The following is a 23,191-nucleotide window of genomic DNA, read 5'->3' as shown; positions in this document are numbered from 1 at the left end:
CAATGTCCAAGGACTGGGACTGGAACAAAGACAGCACTTGACCTTCATACACACTTTACAAAAGCGGGTGGGCTAGCTTGAAGCAAGCTTACAGTGACGTGAAAGCAGGGATACAGAGTCAGGACAAACTCAGGACTGCACATGACCATTGCCAAGCAACCCTGATGTCTGTTATCTAAGTTTTGCTCTAAAGTGCCCTGCACTGGTTTATTTCATAACCTTCACTACGGTGTCCAGGTAGCTATAGTCCAGACCTAATCAGGCTTCTCATGACCTTCATTGTACTTTTTGGATAAAACACAATACTTGAAGTCACTAGTTACAGAGAACATGAATCTATAAACTCATTCCATAAAACAAAGAAAAATTTGTTTTTCTTCTCCCTATGTTGAGGGAGTGCTGGGAGAGCCTCCAGAGCACATCAGATAATATTATCTATTATCACGACTTTTCCTGGGTCTGGGCTGTGCCTGTTGCTGCCTCTGGGACCAGTCAGCCTAATACAGGAAAACTTATTTCTCTTTCTTTTTAATTTTATTTTCCTTTAATTTCCCTCCTCAGGACAAGAACTTGGGTGCCATGAATGTGGGTGCAAAAGGGTGTCACACGGACCCTCCACTGAGCTGTTAACACTTACGCTGTCCACGGATGGCAAAGCCAAACAGGCAGTGTAACACTTCCTCTGGGACTTCAGCGGTTGCAGGCTACCCTCTACTAGATGCTGCCGTGGGGCTGGTATGAAGTTCATTCTTGCTGGAGCCCAGAATTGCTCGCCCTGGCTCCTGTACCTGCTCACTTGTGCTTCCCCTCCCACAAGGGGTGAGCAGCGAGTGAGCAGAGTTCACCCCTGCTGGCCCAGAAGCAGCCGGCTAGTTCCAGCACCAGTGCACTCCAGTTCCCACCTGTGAAGGGGTCAGGGAAATACCCTGTTTCACTAAGACACTTGTAAAGAAGTAGTAGGGTCTTTGTTTATTTCCCATGTTGAGGTGGAAGTTCCCTAAAAACAAGAAACACGTGTCACAAGTTGTCTGTTCACATCTGACCTCAAAAGACATTTATTAAATGAATGAGAGGAGATTTAAAATCATTTAATGTTTTTGAACTCCTACACAAATGTGCCCCTTGCATACGTAAAATTAATACAAAATCACATTTATTAATTATGCATTTTGTGTCTCTTTGTGATCCCATGTTCTGTCATTTTACAACTACATTTAAAAGATAAAACACAACTTAAGGGAAAAATGAAAATAAAACTTGTCCTCATACACTAGATGTTTCTCAAATGGATACTATCTCTTTTGATGATAGCAAGAGTGTCTGTACTCACAAACAGCAATATGTTAAGCACATCGTCTATTCACAGAAATAGCACAAGTTATAGAGAGGAAATGAAAATAAAATGTTTCATTTGATAGGAATGGTGAAGCAGGAAATGAGAAGAGTAGAAAATGAACAAAGGCGTGCTTTTCTTTTTCTACCACTAAACATTAAGTGATGCCAATTTGTTATTTTCTTCTTGGAACTGCATGGGTAGGGTTTTGGAAACCGGAAACTGCTGGATCAAATAAGGTTCTTGGCTTATGCACTTCTAACCCTGTTTCCCCCATTCCCTGGGGCTTCAAGATCATTCACACAAAAGGCATGCTTTTGAATATTAGGTAATATTTTCTCCTGCTGGTAATTTGCTCTGCAGATTGCAATGCTTCACGTTCCTAAGGATTGACAGAATGTTGCTCTTTAGGGATAAATGTAGCCCACTGAGAAGAGGGTCAAGATGAAGGATCAAGATTCAATTAGATGTTTCAGAATTTACATGAGATATTATCCCATGTGCCTATCAATATTGCAATCCAGCAAGAAAACAACACTCGGTTAGATGTTTCTGGAACTGCACTAGTTTACTTATCCTGGTATCACAAGATAAGTGCTTTTTTCAATTATATTTTACCTTCAGATCATTTGGAAAAACTAAAACAAATTCAAACAAAACAAAACACACTACAAAAGTGAGACAAGGCAGTGAATGGGGATTCTGTCCCAGTGCAGATCCCGGGGACTCTCTTACTGGCATGATGAACGGTTAATAGCTCTGTTGCACTGAGGAAGTAAAATGCATTCCTCCAAAAAATGGACCAATGAAGACATAGCTTGGGCCTTCAGGTCATGTCAACCAATGGTTGAAACCACAAGGAATACATGCAATCTGAGTGCCAACTGTCATCAATACAACAAAGACATTTGAGATGAGGATGAGTCCCTGAGTGGCATTTAGCTTCCTCCCAGAGAAGTGAGCCTTGGCTGTCTGCATCGGAACCATCAACACACAGCCCTAGGTGGTCTTCACTACCCAGTTGTTGGGACTCAGAAACCCATACTCCAAAATATGGTACTTTGATGTGCTGAACTGAAGAAGAAGCCTCAAGGTCTCTCTCATCTGCTCCCACTTCCTCTTGTCTGTCAATCCTCTGTGACCCCCAAAGCACAGCAGGAAGTTGTTTTCTGAAGTTGTTTATCTGCCCAGTGTCTGGACCCATCAAAGAAGAAAACAATGACCTCTGGTCCCTTCCCCGAGATTCTAGTAACTGAACTCATATCGCAGGAAGAAAGACTGAAGTCTGTCAACACACTTGGACAGACGTTTGTGACAAACCACTATCTGCTCTGCAAGCCCAACAGACTTTGTTCTAAGCCACTGTATGTTCTTCAAGCCCACTTAATTCCCTAAAAATCATTTACTGTTCCCCTAAGTATCATCCAGGAGTCCTCACCTCCCTTTCCTCTAGGAAGTAGAGTATATAAGCATATCTACCCCATTAAGTTATTGGGTAATCATTCTCCTACTCCTTCCTGCCAAGCTATCCACATTAAAGGAAATTTGCATGCCTTTTCTTCAATTATTCCGCCTTTTTAAAGTTGAGTTTTCAGTGAACCCTCAGAGGGGAAAAGGGAAGTTTCTACTAGGTGCCTACACAGCCAACAGTTTTGACTAACTCTTATAGGATAGATTTTTGCACAGTGTTCAACCCGGAGCCAGGAACAAAGCACAGGTTCTATGAGTTAATAATGATGAGAAAATAACTCAAGTCTAAGGGGTGAAAATAGGAAAACCTGTCACCTTAATACAGTGTGTATTTTCTACAGTGGGAAGGAAAAAGTGTGGGCAGATATCTAATAGTTGCATATGCAGCTGAAAATATAAAGTAATCTAAATACCAGATCCAAATGCCAGATTAACAATTCTTGCAGTAAGAATCATCCACTAATAGTCCCAAATTTTATTATAAACCAAGTAAATGTAAGTAATGTTTTGGCATGTGGTTTAAAAAGTGAATAATTTGTGCAGATGTGAAGAATACACTTAAAGTTAGAAAAACTAGACCAAAGTTAGACATCAAACATCTTCATCATCCTAAAAACAATTTTATCTTCCCAAACATACTTCATCTCAAACAAGCTATTTTACCCACCTCTCTTCAGCATGGGGTTTATCTGTGGTCTTGTAACTAGAAATTATATGGCATTAAAAAAGATTATCAACTTTATCTTTCCCTTCTCTGTTAAAAGTCATCATTTTTAAGTAATCATAATAAAAGATGAAAATGAATGACATTTTGAAACACGTCAAACAGCAGCACATGTTGGCAAAGATGCTGAGAAAAGGGTGCAGTTATACACTGTTGGTGGGAAGGTAAATTAATACAATCTCTATGGAAAACAGTATGGAGATTCTCCAAATGACTTAATAGAAGTACCATTTAGCCCAGCAACCCCACTTGTGGGTTTCTACTCAAAGGAAAAGAAATGGTTCTATCAAAAAGACACCTCCACTCATATGTTTATCACTACACTATTCACAACAGCAAAGTCACGAAATCAACTGAAGTGTCCATCAACAGATGACTGGATATATAAATGTTTATATATGCCACAGTTTATATATCCATGGAATACAACTCAACAGTAGTCATAAAAAAGAATGAAATTATGTCTTTTGCAGCAACATGAATGAAACTGGGTGGAGGCCACTATCCTAAGTGAAATAACTCAAAAAGTCCAATACTCATGTTCTTATTTATAAGTGGGGGCTAAACAACAGGTACACGTTAACATACAGAGTAGAGACTACAAAATGTGAGGAGGTGGAAAGAGGAGGAAAGGGCATGAAGGATGAAATACTACCTACTGGATACAGGTTCCACTATTCAGGTGATGGGTACACTAAAAACCCAGATACCACCACTATGAATATACCCATATAACAAAACTGAATTTGTAACACCTGTAAATTTATAAACATTTTTTAAGCAAAAAATAAAAGGCAAACAAAAGTGTGTTTTCTTAAAACATGTTATTATTTTGTTCTTAATTTTATTTCTTAAAACATGTATTTTGTTAGTAAGTATATATATTTGCTAACAAAATAGTGGAAGCAAATACAAAATATACCATGTAGCTGTGAGCCCAGGGCCCTGTAAGGGGCATGCTTGCATCATGTAATTTCTGACCATATGACAAATGGAATGGATAGAAGCTAGATACATATACAATTTTCTCCTTTCTACAAGTTCACAGTTTCAAAGAAATTTCTTAAAGTCTTTCCCTGGTCAAAAGCATGGAAATTTAATTATCAGCTCAAGTTTGCTCTGAGATCAAATGGAGACACTGGGGTTGTGAACAGTCAAATTAAATTCTAAGCTAAAATGCCTCTGAAAGTAACAGATAAGGAAGAAGAGAGCCCTGGGAACAGTTTAGTTTAGTCTTCCATGTCAGGATGCTGAGGGGTACATTGACATGTTTTGTTTGATTGTTGTTTAGTTTGTTTATATGATCCTTTCAGGACCTTTTCTACACTTTTTAAAGAGAGCATCCCAGTGAAGTATATGACAACTTCAGACTTCATTTTTCTTCTATTTAAGATGAAATTCACATAACATAAAGTGAACCATTTTAAAGTGTACTGTTCTGTTCAATGGCATTTAGTACATTCGCATTTTTGTGAATCTGTCTCTAGAAATTTTTCATGTTCACAAACTGAAACTCTGTAACCATGACACGCTAATTCCCTACAGTCCTGTTCCAAGCACCAGCAACCACTAATCTATTTTCTGTCTCTGTGAATTGAATCCAAATATCCATCAAATGAAAAATAGATAAACATAATAGAATATGGTCTATCATACAATGGAATAGTATCCAGTCATAAACCAGCATACAGTACTGATTAATACATGCTACAATGTGGATGAACCTTGTAAACCTTGTAAACATTTTATTAGGAGAAAGAAACGTGATACAGAGTGTATGATTTCACTTATATGAAATATAAGATTTTGTGAATACACAGAGATGGGTTTTTAAAAGTTACTTTATTTCTGCCACTCAAGTATTACCATGTCCATTCCAATACTGCAGGATATGCAATACTGAACATGCTCTAACATGGTGACGTTACAAAGAGTCAATTAAATCACAGATAACATAATGATTTATTTTATTGTGATACAATATAGATAATATGAAATTGATCATTTTAACTAGTTCTTTGGTGTATAATTGAGTGGCCTTAAGAACAGTCACATTATTGTCCCACTGTCCCCATCATCCATCTCCAGAACATTTTATACCTTTCCAAACTGAAACTCTATCCACCAGGAAATAATTTTCCATTCTCTTCACCTCCCAGCCCCACACAAACACCATTCAACTTTTTGCCTCTGTGAATTTGACAACTCTGCGTCCTCATATTGGTAAAATCATACAGCATTTGTCCTTTTGTGACTAGCTTGTAGCTTATTTCTCTTAGAATGATGTCCTCAAGGTTTATTTATGTTGTAGCATTTATCAGAATTTCCTTTCTTTTAGGGCTGAATAATATTCCATTTCAGCAGTGTGTCTCTGTGTGTGTGTATACACTTTTTTATCCATTCATCCATCAATGGACAGTTGGCTATTTCAAAAGTTCAGTTTTTAGCTACTGTGGATAACATGGTTAAGGATTGCACATACAAATATCTCTTTGAATTCCTGCTTTCAATTCTTTTGAGTATATACCCAGAGGTAGAATTGTTGGATCACAGATGGTAGTTCTATGTTTATTTTTTTTAGGAACAGTCAAAGGGTTTTCCACAATGACTGTACCATTTTACATTCCCACCAGCAATGTGAAAGAGTTCCAGTTTCTCCACATCTCCATCACAACTTCTTATTTTACGTTTACTTTATTAACAGCCATCCTAATGGATATGATTTCCATGATCTGAAAACATGATTTCTTGTGCATTACTGAGAATGTCAACAATTGAGATTTTCATTGTACTGGCCCAGGCTCCCAAGACTCAACAATGAACGAAACAAACAACAATTCATGCCCTTGAAGGGCTGACATTCTGGTGGGTGGGTACTGATTGGAAGAAAAGCAATTGAGTTGCAGTATAATTGTGGCCAAGATGGTCATAAATTTGATTGGAAATTGGATCCACTTCTGCCGCTGTCAAGTTTTGTGACCCTGACCACAAGCCTTCATTTCTTCATTTGTCAAATGTGGTTGGTTGTCCAGGCCCATGGGAACACGTATGACGACATAAACCACTTTCACAACACTGGGGGCCCCTATTTCAGCCAGATCCAAGAGAATCTGCTCTCTGTTCACAGAATGAACACATCTAAATCATAACTCTCTATCCTGCATTTTTCTTCTGTTTTGTCTCTTACATTTTCTTTTTAGGTTCTATGGTGATTTGAACTTGAGGCTCAGTTTCAAATGCATTCCATGTCCAGTTATTCCAATGCGATGGAGAATCACAAAGTGAAGCAAGTGGGATATATTGCTAACCATGAATAAGAGGCTGAAATGTCATGTTCTGATTAAGAGCAGTCAATTAGGGCTAATTTCCCATAGGAGTACAGGTAAATATTATCTTGCCTACAACTTGCAGGTGAGTGACTACAAAACTTGCATTTATCTAGCAACCTTCAGTACCATTGTGCTGACTGCTGAGATCAGGGAATATCTCTTTGCTGCCTAGTTAGTGTTGTTCTCATGAATTCGGGGGTGGGAGTGGGGGTGCTTCCTGCTTCTAGACCTCTACCTTTAGACCTACTGGATCTCCTCTATGAACCTGCAATTTAAAATGGTAGCCCCTAGCTCAATCGGCCTCCAGGACTCTAACAAAGACCCTTCCATCTGTTATAATTGATGAATGGGTCCGTAGTTTAGTGATCCTTCTGTATTAAGTATTTGAATTATACTTTTGGGACAATATGAATATATCAAAATTCTTTTATTTTTTATTTTTATTGATTGATTGATTGATTGATTGTGTGGACAGAGTCTTGCTCTGTCGCCCGGGGTGGAGTGCAGCAGTGGTACAATCTCAGCTCGTAGCAACCTCTGCCTCCCAGGCTCCAGCGATTCTTGGGTCTCAGCCTCCCAAGCAGCTGGGATTACATGTTTGTCATACCATGCCCAGCTAATTTTTGTATTCATAGTTGAGATGGGGTATTGACGTGTTGGCCAGACTGGTCTCAAACTCCTGGCCTCAAGTGATCTACCTCCCATAGCCTCCCAACGTGCTGGGATAACAGGCATGAGTCACTGTGCCCAGTCTCAAATATCTTTTTCTACATCAATTTAGGGATTACTCATTTCGAATCGCAGTAATCTCTATTTACCAAACAACAAGAGGAAGGTTTCAAATTTGAACTTCAAATGAATAAGCTCAGGATAAATTACAGGCAAACACTACTAACTTTCTATCACTGGTATATTCAAAAGTTAAATGAAAATTCCACTGCGAATCAAAGAATAGTAAATGGGACTCATTAATAATATCCTATTTTTACTCTTCTCTCCATATCTTAAAAGTGTTTAATAATCTATTAATCTATACTTGCACCAGAACTATTATTCTGCAATATAAAGTATCTCAGAGTCAAAAGGCTTTCCTAAATATGATAATAAAAAGGAAAGAAGTTTTGGTACTATAAAAACCTGCTGTTAATCTTACCCACAAGATACTTTATATTTAAACCAATAAGCTTGCCAACCTGTGGCAAATGAGAGCATTCATGCTGGCCAAAAGTAAGGCAAGTTTATTTCTATTCAAGTGAATGAATCTCTACCAATACCCAACATCTCAAATTCAGAAATATATATATATATATATACACACACATAAACACACACATATGTATCTGCTTCTACAGTAGGAATTTCTGGCATCATCTTAGTAAAATTTTTAAAAGTCTATAGAACTTCTCTATAATGGCCATTTTTATTTTCACCAGTCAAACACTCTGCTGGAGATGCAATAAGATGATATCATCTGAAAGAAAAATCTCTCTCCCGCCGATCAGTCAATTAAGATCTCATGAGGTTTAGGTATCGTTTTTCTCCATCTAGGTCCTGTAATCCATGGCCTAAAGTTGGATGTCACGAGAATATAGGTCCTACCACCAGTAGGGGTCAAGGCAGCGTCTGTGAATCAGACACCATTAACACCATCTTCTGTAGAACACCTGACTTGTCTGAACGTTACGTAATCTTTACTCACCAGTCTTTAAAACCAGGAAAGGATGTTACATGATCTCTTCATGGTACCGTGGGGTGAAGAGAAAGTAAAAACAAAAAATAACACCATCTCACAAATCTGGGGTTCTGGCAAATCAGATATGTTCTAAAGAGAAGGCTATGAAACAGCTGAGTTTGAAAAAAAAAAAAAAATGAGGCACTACAAGGCCATTCATTGCATTAAAAGTCCATGAGTCGTTTTAAAACTTGAGATATATTTGAATAAGTCCCTTTTTTAAAACCTGCATTAATCTTTGATTTTAATTTTTAGGAACCTCCATTTTCAGATGGCACATGCCCAAATTGCAATTCCAAGGCAGAACATTAATAAGCATTTGTAATCAGACTTAATAATAGAAGGAAAAGGTGGGAAGAATATAGCAAGGTAAAAGGTTTTGCTTTATATTTATAGCCTGTAATTTAAGAAGGAAGTGTGAAATATAGCTCTGCGTATTGCTGGAGCAAAAGCACAAGTTTTGTGGCCAACGGGGAAAAACGCTTTTACTCCTTGTCAAACTGATGGAGAAGTTTTAAAGGCTCAGGAAATAAACTTTTAGATACTGCATGACTACATTATTTGAAAGCAAAGAGGATGCAAGAAGGAGATAAAGAATCCCAGACTGTCCTCAGATCTTCTTGCCAGAGCGTGGCCTAGCAAGGAGAAAGTCAGGTGGCATCCTGAATACAGTGGCTGTGCACACATATGTAACGAAAACATCTGAAACACCTACATTCATACATATATGTTGCAATAATGATGTGATAGGTGGAGTGGGTTGAGTAATATCCTCCAAAAATACACGTCCACCTGGAAACTCGGAGTGTGGCCCTATTTGAAAATAGGGCCTTTGCAGATATAATTAGTTAAGGACCTGCAGATAAAATTATCCTGAATTGAGGGTATAGCCCTAAATCCAATGACTGGTGTCTGTATAAGAAAAGGAGATGACACATACAACAGAGGGAGGACGGCCTTGTGAAGATAGAGACAAACACCGAGGCCACCAGAGCTGAAAAGGCAAGAAAGGATCTCTTTCTGGAACCACCCAGGGAAAGGCAGCCCTGCCGACAGGTTTATTTTGAACATCTGATTTCCCAAACTATGAAAGAGTCAATTTCTCTTGTTTAAAGCCATCACATTTGTGGTCATTTGTTATGGCTGCTCTAGAAAACTAATAAATGGAGATTACAGGATCATTTAGAAAACAGGCCAGCCAATTGCAAAATTCAGCAGAACTCTTAGAAAACCATGGTTTATGGTCTTTTCATAATGAGACATTTAAAATACCAATGAAAAGACCTAAAGAAAAAAAAATTCTACCATAGAGCTCTACTGTTTTGCTTTTATACCTTTCACAATCTGTTAAAACTATAAAGATACGTAGATTTTTGTAAACTACAGGTTTCAATTCAAGATCAAATGCATGCCACAAATATAAAATATCTCCATTCCAGCTAACCTATGTGTAATGAATTATGATACAGGTATACATAGATATTTCGGGGAACATGGAATCTTCAGTGTTTGTGAAAAAGAAACAGCTGCTAAGTGTAAAGAGTGGAAATAAACACGGTTTACATGAAACTGGGCATTCACTGATTTTGAGAATCAGGAGTTCACTCAAACTAAAAAAAAAAAAAAAAAAAGTGTATGAGTAAACACATTCACTCCTTTTTTAATTAGCTCGCATTTTGCAATTTGGAGCCAAAAATCCTGCAACGGCTAATTGTCCATAAAGTGCTTATTGTCTGGCAGATACTAGGGAGAAAAGGTAGTATGAGCTATGATCACAGCCCTCAAGGACCTTAGAAACTGGTGTCAGGAAGCACACCTACAATTCCAGCATTTTGGGAGGCTGAGGCCGGTGGATCACCTGAGCCCAGGAGTTCATGACCGGCCTGGGCAACATGGTGAAAACCCCTCTCTAAACAAATATAAAAATTAGCTGGGCATGGTGGTACATGTCTGTAGTCCCAGCTTCTCAGGAGGGTGAGATAAGAGGATGGATTGAACCCAAGAGGTTGGGACTTCAGTGAGCTGTGATCATGACACTGCACTCCAACCTATCTGAGAGCGCGAAACCTCATCTCTAAAATAAAATAAAAACAAATCAATTTTAAAAAGTGAACATCCTGGCCAGGCACAGTGACTCATGCCTGTAATCCAAGCACTTTGGGAGGCCAAGGCGAGCGGATCACGAGGTCAGGAGATCGACATCATCCTGGCCAACATGGTGAAACCCCATCTCTAGTAAAACACACAAAAAAATTAGCCAGGGCATGGTGGTGCGGGCCTGTAGTCCCAGCTACTCGGGAGGCTGAGGCAAGGGAATCGCCTGAACCCGGGAGGCGGGGGTTGCAGTGAGCCGAGATCGCGCCATTGCCCGGCAGCCTGGCAACAGAGCAAGACTCCATCTCAAAAAAAAAAAAAAAGTGAGGATCTTAAGATTAGAACTTACCCCAGTTCACCTGGATGAATCCAGGTAATCATAATGTTTTTTTGTTTGTTTCTTTTTTAAGATGGAGGGTTAGAAACAGAGAATGAGATCTAAGATATGTAGCCAGTTTTCAAAAGAAGACAGACAGACCAAGGAAATGGATTCTCTCTTCGAATGCCAACACATTTGGGACTTTTAGCACCCAGAACTGTGAGATAATAAATCTGCATTGCTTTTAATTCCCTAGAGTTAACATTAGAGTTATAACAAGTTGTGATAACTTGTTATAGCAGCAATAGGAAACAAATACAGATAGAAAGAAAGGGATGTTTTTAGTGAAGGAGAGAGTCATCAAGAACTCCAAATGGTTCTGGAAAATCAAAATCAAAATTCAAAATTTTCCAGCAAATTGAACCCTGAGAGTGCAGAGTGCAAGGCACTAATGGAAATGATAAGCAGTTTCATGGAGTAGAAGGGGCTAAATTCTGATCGAAATGGGTTCAAGAGACAGAAACAAGAAAAACAGTGCACCCAGACAGGATGTCAACTTTTTTGTTGTTTTGAGGGCATAGGGGCCATTATTTTGCCTACTACAGTGTCGAGAATACTTCAACCTCTCAATTTTCTTGCTACCATAGTAGATGCACTCTGCTTATTGTTTTTCATCTTTCCACACTCTAACTATTGGAGGGTTGAAGGCTCTGGGTCTTAGAACTTTTCTGCACACTCTCTCACATAGAAATCTGGTTCAGTTTCTTGGACTTTAAATACAGAATGCGATGACATGCAGCTTGGTCCTCTCCCCTAAACTCCAGACTCACATCTATCTGCCCACTCTCTTTGTCTGTTTGATGATTAATACGGGATTCAAATTTAATATGCCCAATCTTGATCTCCTCATCCCCTAAACTTATTCCTCCTATGGTCTATTTCTTTTCTTTTCTTTTTTCTTTCTTTTTTTTTTTTTTTTGAGATGGAGTTTCACTCTTGTTGCCCAGGCTGGAGTGCAGTGGTGCGATCTTGGCTCACTGCAACCTCTGCCTCCTGGGTTCAAGCGATTCTCCCACCTGAGCCTCCCGAGTGGCTGGGATTACAGGCACCCGCCACCATGGCTGGCTAATTTTTGTATTTTTAGTAGAGACGGGATTTCACCATGTTGGCCAGGCTGGTATTGAACTCCTGACCTCAGGTGATCCACTGTGTCAGCCTCCCAAAGTGCTGGAATTATAGGTGTGAGCCACCACACCCGGCCATATGGCCTATTTCTTGTTGTTCTCAAAGTATACTTCTAAATTGGCCAGTATTGTCCTGGAATCTTCTCATTCTCTGCCACCCTGTATCCAATCTATCAGCAAATCCTGTTGGATCTGCAAGACATTCAGAACAACCTTTTTCTTTTCTTTGTTTTTCTTTGCATTCTCACTGGTACTGCCTTGGTTTAAGCTAGTATTATTTGGTTATAATTTAGTCCCTAGGATAGGAAAATTACTTTGCACCTGTATGTTTTATCCTCTAGGGTTCATTTCCATAAAGCTAATAACTTATTAATCTTGGATTGGACAAAAATAAGACAATTCTACTAGAACACAGCACATTTGTTTTTGTATCACTGCTGTCGTGCATGTACATATGTGCATATTCATGCTTCTTGTAGAACTGCCTGTGCTATTACAGGCTTGTAGGCAAATGTCAGGGGAAAAAAAGCTGCAGGCCAGAATATGTATAGTAGTCTTACTTTTATTAAACTTTATGAGTAATTTGTGGGGTACTTGAGATGTTTTGGTACAGGCATGCAGTGCATAATAATCACATAGTCTTTAAACATTCCGCTCAGATTGCCTTTTAGAGATTTTTCCATTATCCTACTCGAAAGGACTAATTTCCTTGAATATATGCAGATACTGACAGAATTATCACCAGAATCCTAATTCCAATGTACTTGAATTTGGCTCTCAATTTCAATGCTTATCCCTGGAACTTTCCATCATCCCTTGGGATACTCATCATACTCTTGTTTTCATTTAGAGCACAACTTACATCCTTCTGTACCCAAGGAGAAAGAGGGCATGTCACCTACATCAACTAAAAATGATCAGCCTTTCACATACTGGATGAGAAGCAAAATGAAGAAAACAGGCTGAAGAGAGAAAGGGATGGTGTCTTTTAGAATTAAGAATCTTAAGAGACTGTTTTGAATGCAAAACTTTCAAATCCAGAACATTTTTAAGGCCTATTCTCTGTGACTACTAACTCATGCTCAAATGACATTCTACATTCAATTAACTGGGAATTATATATTGATGGAATAGATACTTCTGTGAGTTTTGTTTGAATATTTTGACTTCTAAATATGGTTTTGCATGTAAAAATAAAATTTCAGCTTCTTTAAAGAAATCCTGAATCGTTTATAAATAAATCAAGGAGAGTCTCCACAGTATGACAGAGGCCGGATGATACTTTTGTGTATTTGGGATTGGAAAAAATAAGTCTTTGAAGAGAAATCTGCACTCCCATGTTCACTGCAGCACTAATCACAACAGCTGAAATATGGAATCAACCTGAATGTCCATCATTAGATGAATGAATAAAGAAAATGGTGCTTATACACATAAGGAACTATTATTCTACCTCAAAAAAAGGAACGAAATTGTGTCATTCAGGACTATATGGATGAACCAGAGGACATTACGTTAAGTGATACAAGCCAGACACAGAAAGACAAATATCACATCATCTTACTTATATGTGGAATCTAAAAAAGTCAAGCTTACAGAAGCAGAGAGTGGAATGTTCTCTTACAGAACTTGAAGCTTGAGGTGGAGAAGAAAAGGGAGATGTTGGCCAAAGGTTACAAAGTTTCAGTTAGCAGGAAAAAGTTCAAAAGATCTGTACAATATGGCAAACATAGTTGAATCACAAGGAATTGAATATGCGAACATATCTAAGAAAGTAGATTTTAAGTGTTTGCACCACAAAAACAAGCATTTGAAGTAATGTACTTGTGAATTAGCTCGATTTAGCCATTTCTCAATGGATACATATTTCAAAACATCACTTTGTACATGATCAATATATTCAATTTTTATTTGATGACTAAATGAATACATTAGGGATAAAAGCACTAAACAAAGAACATTCTTTTCTACCTTGTCTCCACTCCTCCGCTGATTTTCTTTTGAGTCTTTTTTAAAAATTTGAGACAGGGTTTCACTCTGTTGCTGAGACTGGAGTGCAATCACAGCACACTGCAGCCTCGAACTCCTAGGCTCAAGCAATCCTCCCGCCTCAGCCTTTCAAGTAGCTGGTACACCAGGCATACATCACTACATCTGGCTAATTTTTCTTTTTCCTTCCTTCTTTTCTCTCTCTCCCTCTCTTTCTTTCTGAGACAGGGTCTCACTATGTTGTCCAGGCTGATCTTGAACTCCTGGCCTCAAGGGATCCTCCCACCTTGGCCTCCCAAAGTGCTGGGATTACAGGTGAGAGCCACTGTACCCAGCCTTCCCCTGATTTTCCTTGCCCAATAAATACCCTTCCATCTGATGTCTCACTTATTGTTGGGTCAGCTGAGGACCGGGGAGCCTCTTTGCTCTGCTGTTCCCATCAACTCTTATGTCAATGGTACCTTCCTGGTGAGAGAGTCCTTATCCCACTGCAGTCAGCCCCATCTCTGCTCCATTTGCCTCTGAGGTCCTAAGGACAAAGCACTCATCCTTCATTTCCCTTGATCTTCCCATCCTGAATAAATCCAATGAATGCAGTGGGCTTTGGAGCCACTAGGAGGCAGAAGAGGAAAGTCCAAGCAAATGATCATTCTGAGAGCAAAAAACGTGATCCTGGTTTTGTTTGCCCCACAAAAGATCTGTCCACACCTATCAATCTGCAGCCACAACAACCATGGGATTACAGTGTTTCCAAGTGTGTATTCAATGCATCAAAACCTCATTATAAAGAAGATGACGATGAAAAACAAGACATTGTATTTGGTTTTTTTTTTTCAAAGTGTCTTGGTTTTTCTTTATCTGATAATTTTTGGATTAGAGGTTGCCCTGTCTTCTCCAATGTGTTCATTCTATTACTGTGTTATCTACAGCATGGACCCCTGCCAACTCCCCAGGCTGGCTTTACCGATAACATCTGCCACCCAACCCACAAAGAGTCTTATTCTAAAGGCTCCCATTCTTTCTTCCACCTTTTGCTACTTCCTGGGTTTGAGTGCTCACACACACCATTCATCTTGTCTCAGGATTTCACTTTCTCACCCTTCTCTCATGCTTCTTTCACGTCTTTACTTTTGTTTATGTATTTCTCACGAAGTGCAATGCTTAACTTTCCTTTCTCCTCATTTCACTTTTTGCAGTGTTTTGTTTTAGTAATGCCTGGGTCCTCTTTTCAGACAGAGAGAGGGAATTCTTCCAGTCAAAGTCAGCCATTTAGAGATATCAAATCAGGGGGAATCTGAGACATTTTGGTTAGAGGAAGAGAGGAAAGGTATGCTAATGAAACCAGGAGAGTGGCATCAAGGTGTGTTGACTCTCCAAAAAGGATATTATGCTTTCTTTTTTAGCATATATGCTTATGAAGTTTTGATTTGATATAAAAGATGTGTTCCATTTATCATTTCAAATAAAATCTTTCATAAAGCATTAAAAAAGAAAAGAAATATTGTTAGAAAAAAGAAATAAAATGGCAAATGTACCAAAAATAGAGCAACTCCTCTAACTTCTAAAGAGGAGAAGAACTTACAGGCCATTTATAACATAGCTTGACATTTTTTAGCAGATGTGCTTCAGGGGAATTATAGTGACCCATTGAATTCCCACTAATGTCAGATGCATGTCACATAAATGCAAATCCATGGAATTCGGCTGTAACTCTTGGGTAGAACGTATTAGTCCTCTCTTCTAATGATTTCCAGGCTTCTTTTTTTGAGTGGAATATTATACGGCTCACACATATCACAAAACTATAAAGGTGAGACGACTGGCTGATGTTGCAAGAATGTTCAGAGCTCAGCCCACCCTCCCTCAATTTCAGAGGAAAACCCTACAAGGGAGACTAGAACAGGGAAAGTGAACACATTATTAGGCTGAGCGAATGCATATGGGTTAAGTCACCCAAATTATGACTACAAATGCTGTTTCTGCTATGCACGTTGGTTGCTTTTATATCAAACCACTTCTGTCTTATATTCAGTTATGACTCCAAAGCTCCTAATAGGTTTATTCAATGAATGGTCTTAAAGAGAAAGGCAACTTCAGGAGACCATGACGCAACCTACCCTAAGATGACAATTTTCAGGATAGCTATAATATCTGAAAAATTGTAAGAAATGCACCGAAATGATCATTTGTCTCAATTTATGCACACGAGACGGCAAGCAGGCAATGACATGGGAACTGGGGGTTGGACCTCAAATTTGCTGAAGCACTAGTTCTACAGCACTGAAGAGTTTTGATGTGACAAATGCCATTGCTGTGGTTAATGCCACCATCACCGTGAACCAAAGCAAACCAGTATTGATTGAATGGAAATCAACCAGCCTTCAAGGACCCACTCTGAGGAACTTAAAAATACACTGTAAGCATCTTATCACAACTGTGTATCTTGATCAGCAGTAAGAACTTTTTTCGCATAATGATAAAAGCTACATCTGATGCTAAAGTGATATTCAATCTCTTCACTCATTCCATGGTTTACTCATTCATACTTGACATTAATTAACAAGACTCTGGATGCATTCTGAGTGTTAAGTCAGAGCTCTGGCTTCAGTTAGACCTGGGTTTCAGTCCCTGCTCTAACTGCTGGAAGGTGTGATGCCATGAGTAAATCCCATCACTTCAAAGCCTTCGTCTCCTCATAGGTGGGACACAAGGTTAACTCCGCCAAGGGAGTTTATGAAGATTAAATGAACTAATATCTGCCAGTCACACAGAGGCACACAATGAGTTGATGTTACATAGTTGGAACTCTTTCGAAGCAACAATTAATTTCAGCATACATGAAGCATGAAGTCATAGGATGACCAAAAAGGTGATAGCATCATGTGAGCTAAATGGAAATACGTATTTAAATGGAAGCAGATGAAATCCAGTACAGGTGCAGACTTGCACTTGGAGACAGTTGGAAAGGGGAAGGTAAGAATAAGTTCCAGGTGTTTCCATCAAAAAGCATGAGCAAGATGCATTCTCTTTTACATTGAAGGTTGTTGGACTACCATGAATGAGAAAAAAAAAAAAAAACAGATTTGGGAGAACTCAAGTTATCGTAAAGTAAGGGGCTAAGATGGAGAGAAGAGTATTTACTGATTAATGACCTTACAGGAATTCAGATTTATCAGATTATCCTCTGCAGTTTCTGTCTGGAGGTGATTGTTCTGAAAGTTTATTACCGGGATTAATGTCTAATCTTCTTAGGGGTAAATGATACGTATGGATGTTGTGAGGTGAATGGGTGATAGCGCATAGGTACTCAAGTGGGTAGGTGAGACCAGGCAAATGCCCAGCATGTACAGCTGAGCAAGGATTTTGCTGGCTTCTGAGCACATAGGAACACCATACACCCTGGGAATGACTAAGCTGAGAGGTACTGGTGAACTTCAGCTTTTCCAAATTCTTGAATATATATATGTCAGAGACGTTTGAACCAGAGCGCCTCCATCTTGAATAGGAGCTGGGTAACGTAAGGCTGGGACCTACCGGGCTGCATTCCCAGGAGGTTAGGCATTCTTAGTCACAGGATGAGATAGGAGGTCAGCACAAGATACAGGTCTCAAAGACCTTGTTGATAAAAGGATTCGGTAAAAAAGCCAGCCAAAACCCACCAAAATCAAGATGGCAACTAGAGTGATATCTGGTCGTCCTCACTACTCATTATACGCTAATTATAATGCATTAGCATGCTAAAAGACCCTCCCACAAGCACCATGACAGTTTACAAATGCCATGACAATGTCAGGAAGTTACCCTATATGGTCTAAAAAGGGGAGGAACCCTTTTTAGGAGTTGCCACCCCTTTCCTGGAAATCTCATGAATAATCAACCCCTTGTTTAGCATATAATCAAGAAATAATCATAAAAATAGCCAACCAGCAGCCCTCAGAGCTGCTCTGCTTATGGAGCATCATTCTTTATTCCTTTACTTTCCTAATAAACTTACTTTCACTTTACAGATTTGCCTCCAATTCTTTCTTGCACAAGACCCAAGAACCCTCTCTTAGGGTCTGGATTAGGATCCCTTTCCGGTAACATATACGCCTTTCTAGTGACAAGGGTGTACAACAGAACACATAAGAAATCTGTTTACAGAAGTGTAGCTTCTTTAAAAACAAACTGAACACCAATTCAATCAGAAGACATTTCATGTAGATATAAATAATTACTTTATAGCTATGATGATATGTCTCAATTTGCCTGGAACAATCCCATTTTATTGATAGCACATGAGCAACTCTCAAACATGTCCTGGATTGGATCATAAATTGTATGGCCAATAGCTAGCAAGACTGTATAGCACACTTCTGATTATTAAAAAAATAGCAAACATGATGATCTTCTGATTTATTTAACATCTAGGAGTGTCTTGTAATGATTTTTTTAAATTAACATGGTTCAGTCTGGATGCCAATATTTGATAGATATTAGCCATTAGAGATTGGGTCAGCTACAATTCTTACTGTGGATAAACAGTAGTATTAATACAATGTATAATGATATTAATAACACTAGAAATTGTAGTGTGACTGGGTATAATGGTTGCTGCTGAGAGCCTATGAAACTTCATCTACATGAGTCCATTAAACCTTTTTTAAAGGTTATTTTTTGGCCGGGTGCAGTGGCTCACGCCTGTAATCCCAGTACTTTGGGAGGCCGAGGCGGGTGGATCTCCTCAGGTCAGGAGTTCGAGACCAGCCTGACCAAATGGCAAAACCCTGTCTCTACTAAAAATACGAAAATTAGTGGGACGTGGTGGCGGGCGCCTGTAATCCCAGCTACTGTGGAGGCTGAGGCAGGAGAATCGCTTGGACCCGGGAGGCAGAGATTGCAGTGAGCCGAGATCGTGCCACTACACTCCAGCCTGGGCAATAAGAGCGAGACTCCATCTCAAAAAAATAAATAAATAAATAAATAGGTTTTTTTTTTATCGACAAGTAATTGTACAGATTATATATTAATGAGGTATTTTGAACCATGGAACTTTTATACTGTACAACAACCTTGCAAGGGAGAGACCACTGCCAGTACTACACCTAAGGAAAGAGTCTCAGGAATCGCTAGCTGACTTTCTCACGGTGAGGGTAGAGGAAAGATGTTAGCTCCTGTCTGTCTCCAGCTGCAATCTACATTCTTTCCAAAGCCAGCATTCCGCTTCTATTATGGGCATGTTTCATGTTTTTAATCCTCTCTTTTGGGTAACAGAAAATAGCATTTGTTACTCCATAAAAAAAAAAATCTTAAAACAATATTTTTCCATTCCTCAGGTAGGAAGATAACATTTATGCATTTATGACTTTTATTGGAAGGAAAAGAACTCAAAGAATATTTCAACCTTTTGCCTAAAATTGTATCTACTTGTATGAAATGCACTCACTGAAATGATCATTGCAGCGCCTGCTGTGTATTTTATTTGCTCATCTTTTTAAATATCTGAATGCCAAAGGTTTAAAAACATTTTTTCAAGACCGATAATAGGAGTTTCCTGCAAGCAAAAAGTAAATGCCGCCTAGCCGTTTTCAAGAGGACAGTAGTAAATGCAAGATCCATGATAAAAACCAACGCAGTCACATTTTAAAGTCTCTATCGTCCTGTAAAATCAGCAAACTTGGCACATTTCATTCCATCAAATGAAAGGGGGTCTGTAGTGTGCTTGGCTGTTCCACACTAGCTCATTGGAGGAATGTAAATAGACCAGCACAGAGATGCTAAATCGCTTCTTTTATTTCTTCCCCACCAATTTTACAGCTCTCTGTTATCTCATGACTTTTAAAAACTCTCCATAACAAAAAGTAGACTTACAATTTTTCAATTAGTTTTTCTTTCCTCTAAAAAAAGTGTGTATAATTTCCAGGCTAATTTGCAAGATGTGCAATTGATTCATGAAGGGACAAAACTGATGAAAAATCAGTGTAGAGTTGCTTGATACAACTGAGCTTTAGGGGGAAAAGGAGATCAATTTCTCTCGAAACTCAATCTTATCAGACACATCAATCCATCACACATGCAACAGAATAGTCTGTGATTCCAGCAAAGCAAGAATTTTCTCGATGCCCACTGCCTCCTTCAGAAAAGGATGCCCAAGCTTTCTTCCGTGTGGCCCTGCTACAGGCAGTGCACACACTGCTCCCTTTGAAGAAGGCCTGTGCAGTACCCTCACACGTACTTTCCTCCTTCCACCTCTTTGTCAGAATGGACCTTTTGTAAAACATCAAGAAGCACAATTTCCTGTTTCCAACACTAGTAGTCAAAGCAACTATCCAGCGCCTCTGAAAAATACTCAGTGAAGCATGCAATTATCGCTATGCAAAGGTTCAGAGACATTATTCTGCCAAGATGTGGCTCACAGAAAACTACAAAAATTATAGGAAATAAAGCCAACGATATAATAAGTTTTTTGACACTAAAAGGTTTTTTGGTGGTGTTTATTTTCTTCAACACAGAAACCAGTCTGGAACCTTGAGTTCTTTATCAATGTTTCAAAAGACATAACTTTAGCAACACCTGTGACTGACTTGCATTTCAAAGTAATAAATGCATTTCTCCTAGCGTTTCTTACACCACCTCTTAGGGTTTCTCAGCAGTTCACCACCTCTTAGGGCTTCTTACAGGTTAACATTTTCACATAGGGAAAAAAAAAAAAACACTCAGAATGAAATGAAGTCATCTGATTGAAAATAAAATATTCTTGGCAATATTTAACTATTTGAAGAAAACACTTTTAGTGATATTTCTTGTTTGAGAGACCTCCTTTAGTCCATTTGATTTTGTTTTTCATTTTAACTAATTATTTTATTGTTTATTTATTTTATTTATTTATTTATTTTTTTGAGAAAAGTCTCGCTCCATTGCCCAAGCTGGAGTGCAGTGGTGCTACCTCTGCTCATCGCAACCTCAGCCCCCTGGGTTCCAGAGATTCTCCTGCCTCAGCCCCCTGAGTAGCTAGGATTACAGGCACCTGCCATCAGGCCCGGTTAATCTTTGTATTTTTAGTAGAGACTGGGTTTCACCACTTTGGCCAGGCTGTTTTCGAACTCCTGACCTCAAGTGATCTGCCTGCGTGGGCCTCCCAAAGTGCTGGGATTATAGGCGAGAGGTACCATGCCTGGCCTCCATTTTATTTTGTATTTCATTTTGTATCATAATCACACTGCAACCAATATACACATCTCTCTCATGGCTAACTTGTTAAAAATTTTATTTTCTACACCACTTCAATGCATTTTTGCCTGGAAAACAAATGTTTTTACATAGGTCTAGGAATATTATTTGCAAACTAACCAACACCAGGAAAGGCCATCTCAGAAGGTACTGAAATCTTACCCTGAAGACGTATAATTTTCCAACCTACAATTAAAAGAAGATGAATGACGGTCGGGCGCGGTGGCTCACGCCTGTAATCCCAGCATTTTGGGAGACTGAGGCGGGCAGACCACGAGGTCAGGAATTTGAGACCAGCCTGGCCAATATGGTGAAACCCCGTATCTATTAAAACTACAAAAATTAGCTGGGCGTGGTGGCATGAGCCTGTAGTTCCAGCTACTTGGGACGCTGAGGCAGAAAAATCACTTGAACCCAGGAGGCAGATGTTGCAGAGGCTGCAGTGAGCCGAGATTGCGCCACTGCACTCCAGCCTGGGCGACAGAGTGAGACTCCGTCTCAAAGAAGAAAAAAAAAAAAAAGAAAGAAAAGAAATGAAATATCAAAACATGGAGGAACTAAACTTGAATTTCCATGTATTCAGCCTTTAATCATAGATCATCAATGGAACAAAAGCCAACTAACAGCTAAGTTTCCTTGCATGCAAATGCAATGGAACCGAAACAACAGATCTTCCAAAGGCTCAACATAATCAGTTAGAGAATTGGATAAGATATTTTCCTCCACACAATATACTGATTCATAGAATGACACAACCAGAAAAGAAAGCTAAGATCTATGGCCATTCCTAACCATGATATCACCAAATATGTGTTCATTGTACAGGTCTATGCAGACAAACATATATTCATTGAACTCCAAGGGAGAAACATACTTTAAATAAAATTTCATTTCATCTTGAAGATCTTAAAGTCTGCATTGTTTTGAGGAGGGATTCAGGTTCCACAAAGTAAAATTATTGGATCAGAAATTGCAAGCTAAAAAAAAAATAAAACAATAAAATGACCATGTTGCACGAAGGTAGTAAAAGGAATAAACATATCTGATCACATAAAGTAAATACCGTAAAGTGGAATTAACCAGGAACTGGAATAACAGGATTCAAATCCACGAGCCCTGTCAAAATAAGAAGTGGACCTTTCATGTTTCCTGTTGCTCAGTCATTTACATGATGAAATCACTTACCTAGTATTCCCAGACGGTAGTTAATAGTGATCACGATGACATTTCCGTAGCTGGCCAAAATGCTGCCGTCAATCATGTTGCCGGTGCCCTCCATGTAAGATCCCCCATGGATATAGACCATAACCGGCTTCTTACTGTTCTGATCATGAATATCTGGAAAAAAAAGCCAAGTAAGGAAACACAATAAAGAATCACACTGACTCACCAATGCTCAATTAAGAACAAAGGAGATTCACTGATTTCCCTATTTTGACTTGAATTAAGCACATTTATTTTTATGGATGATATGACCCTTGATAAGAGGTTCTAAGGAAAATGATCAGTGCTATTACGTTTTCTATTTATGGAAATGGTATTTTAAGAAGCACACAGACATTTGGCATCCTCTGCTCATGTAAGCTTCTATATATATCTAAAGCACTAAAAGAAATGGTTTTAGGTAAAGTATACATTTCCTAAATTTTGCTCAAACCCTAAAATGTGATTTAAATTGAATAAACACATGGAATCCTTGACAAAATACATTTTATATTCTAATTAAGTATAAAATCAACTTCAAAATTATAATTAATTTTAATATAGTTGCATCTTAATTCGCAGGTGAGTGTACAGATTCATCTTCA

At 38.8% G+C, this 23,191-nt stretch overlaps 1 protein-coding gene across 5 annotated transcripts in view; it reads right to left on the bottom strand.

Annotated features, from left to right (window-relative positions):
• The window catches only part of NLGN4X (neuroligin 4, X-linked), a 354,547-nt gene that overhangs the window by 116,485 nt on the left and 214,871 nt on the right, over nt 1-23,191 (bottom strand). For all 5 annotated transcript variants that reach the window (XM_011972100.1, XM_011972101.1, XM_011972103.1 and 2 more), the window contains one exon: nt 22,569-22,721. In XM_011972100.1, the coding sequence (XP_011827490.1) occupies nt 22,569-22,721 (153 nt within the window). The remainder of the gene's footprint in view (nt 1-22,568; nt 22,722-23,191) is intronic.

The sequence above is a fragment of the Mandrillus leucophaeus genome, unplaced genomic scaffold (genome assembly GCF_000951045.1).
Source record: "Mandrillus leucophaeus isolate KB7577 unplaced genomic scaffold, Mleu.le_1.0 Scaffold127, whole genome shotgun sequence".
Lineage (NCBI taxonomy): Eukaryota > Metazoa > Chordata > Mammalia > Primates > Cercopithecidae > Mandrillus > Mandrillus leucophaeus.
The sequence above is the reverse complement of the archived record's forward strand: the minus strand, read 5'-3'. Positions and strand labels throughout refer to the sequence as shown.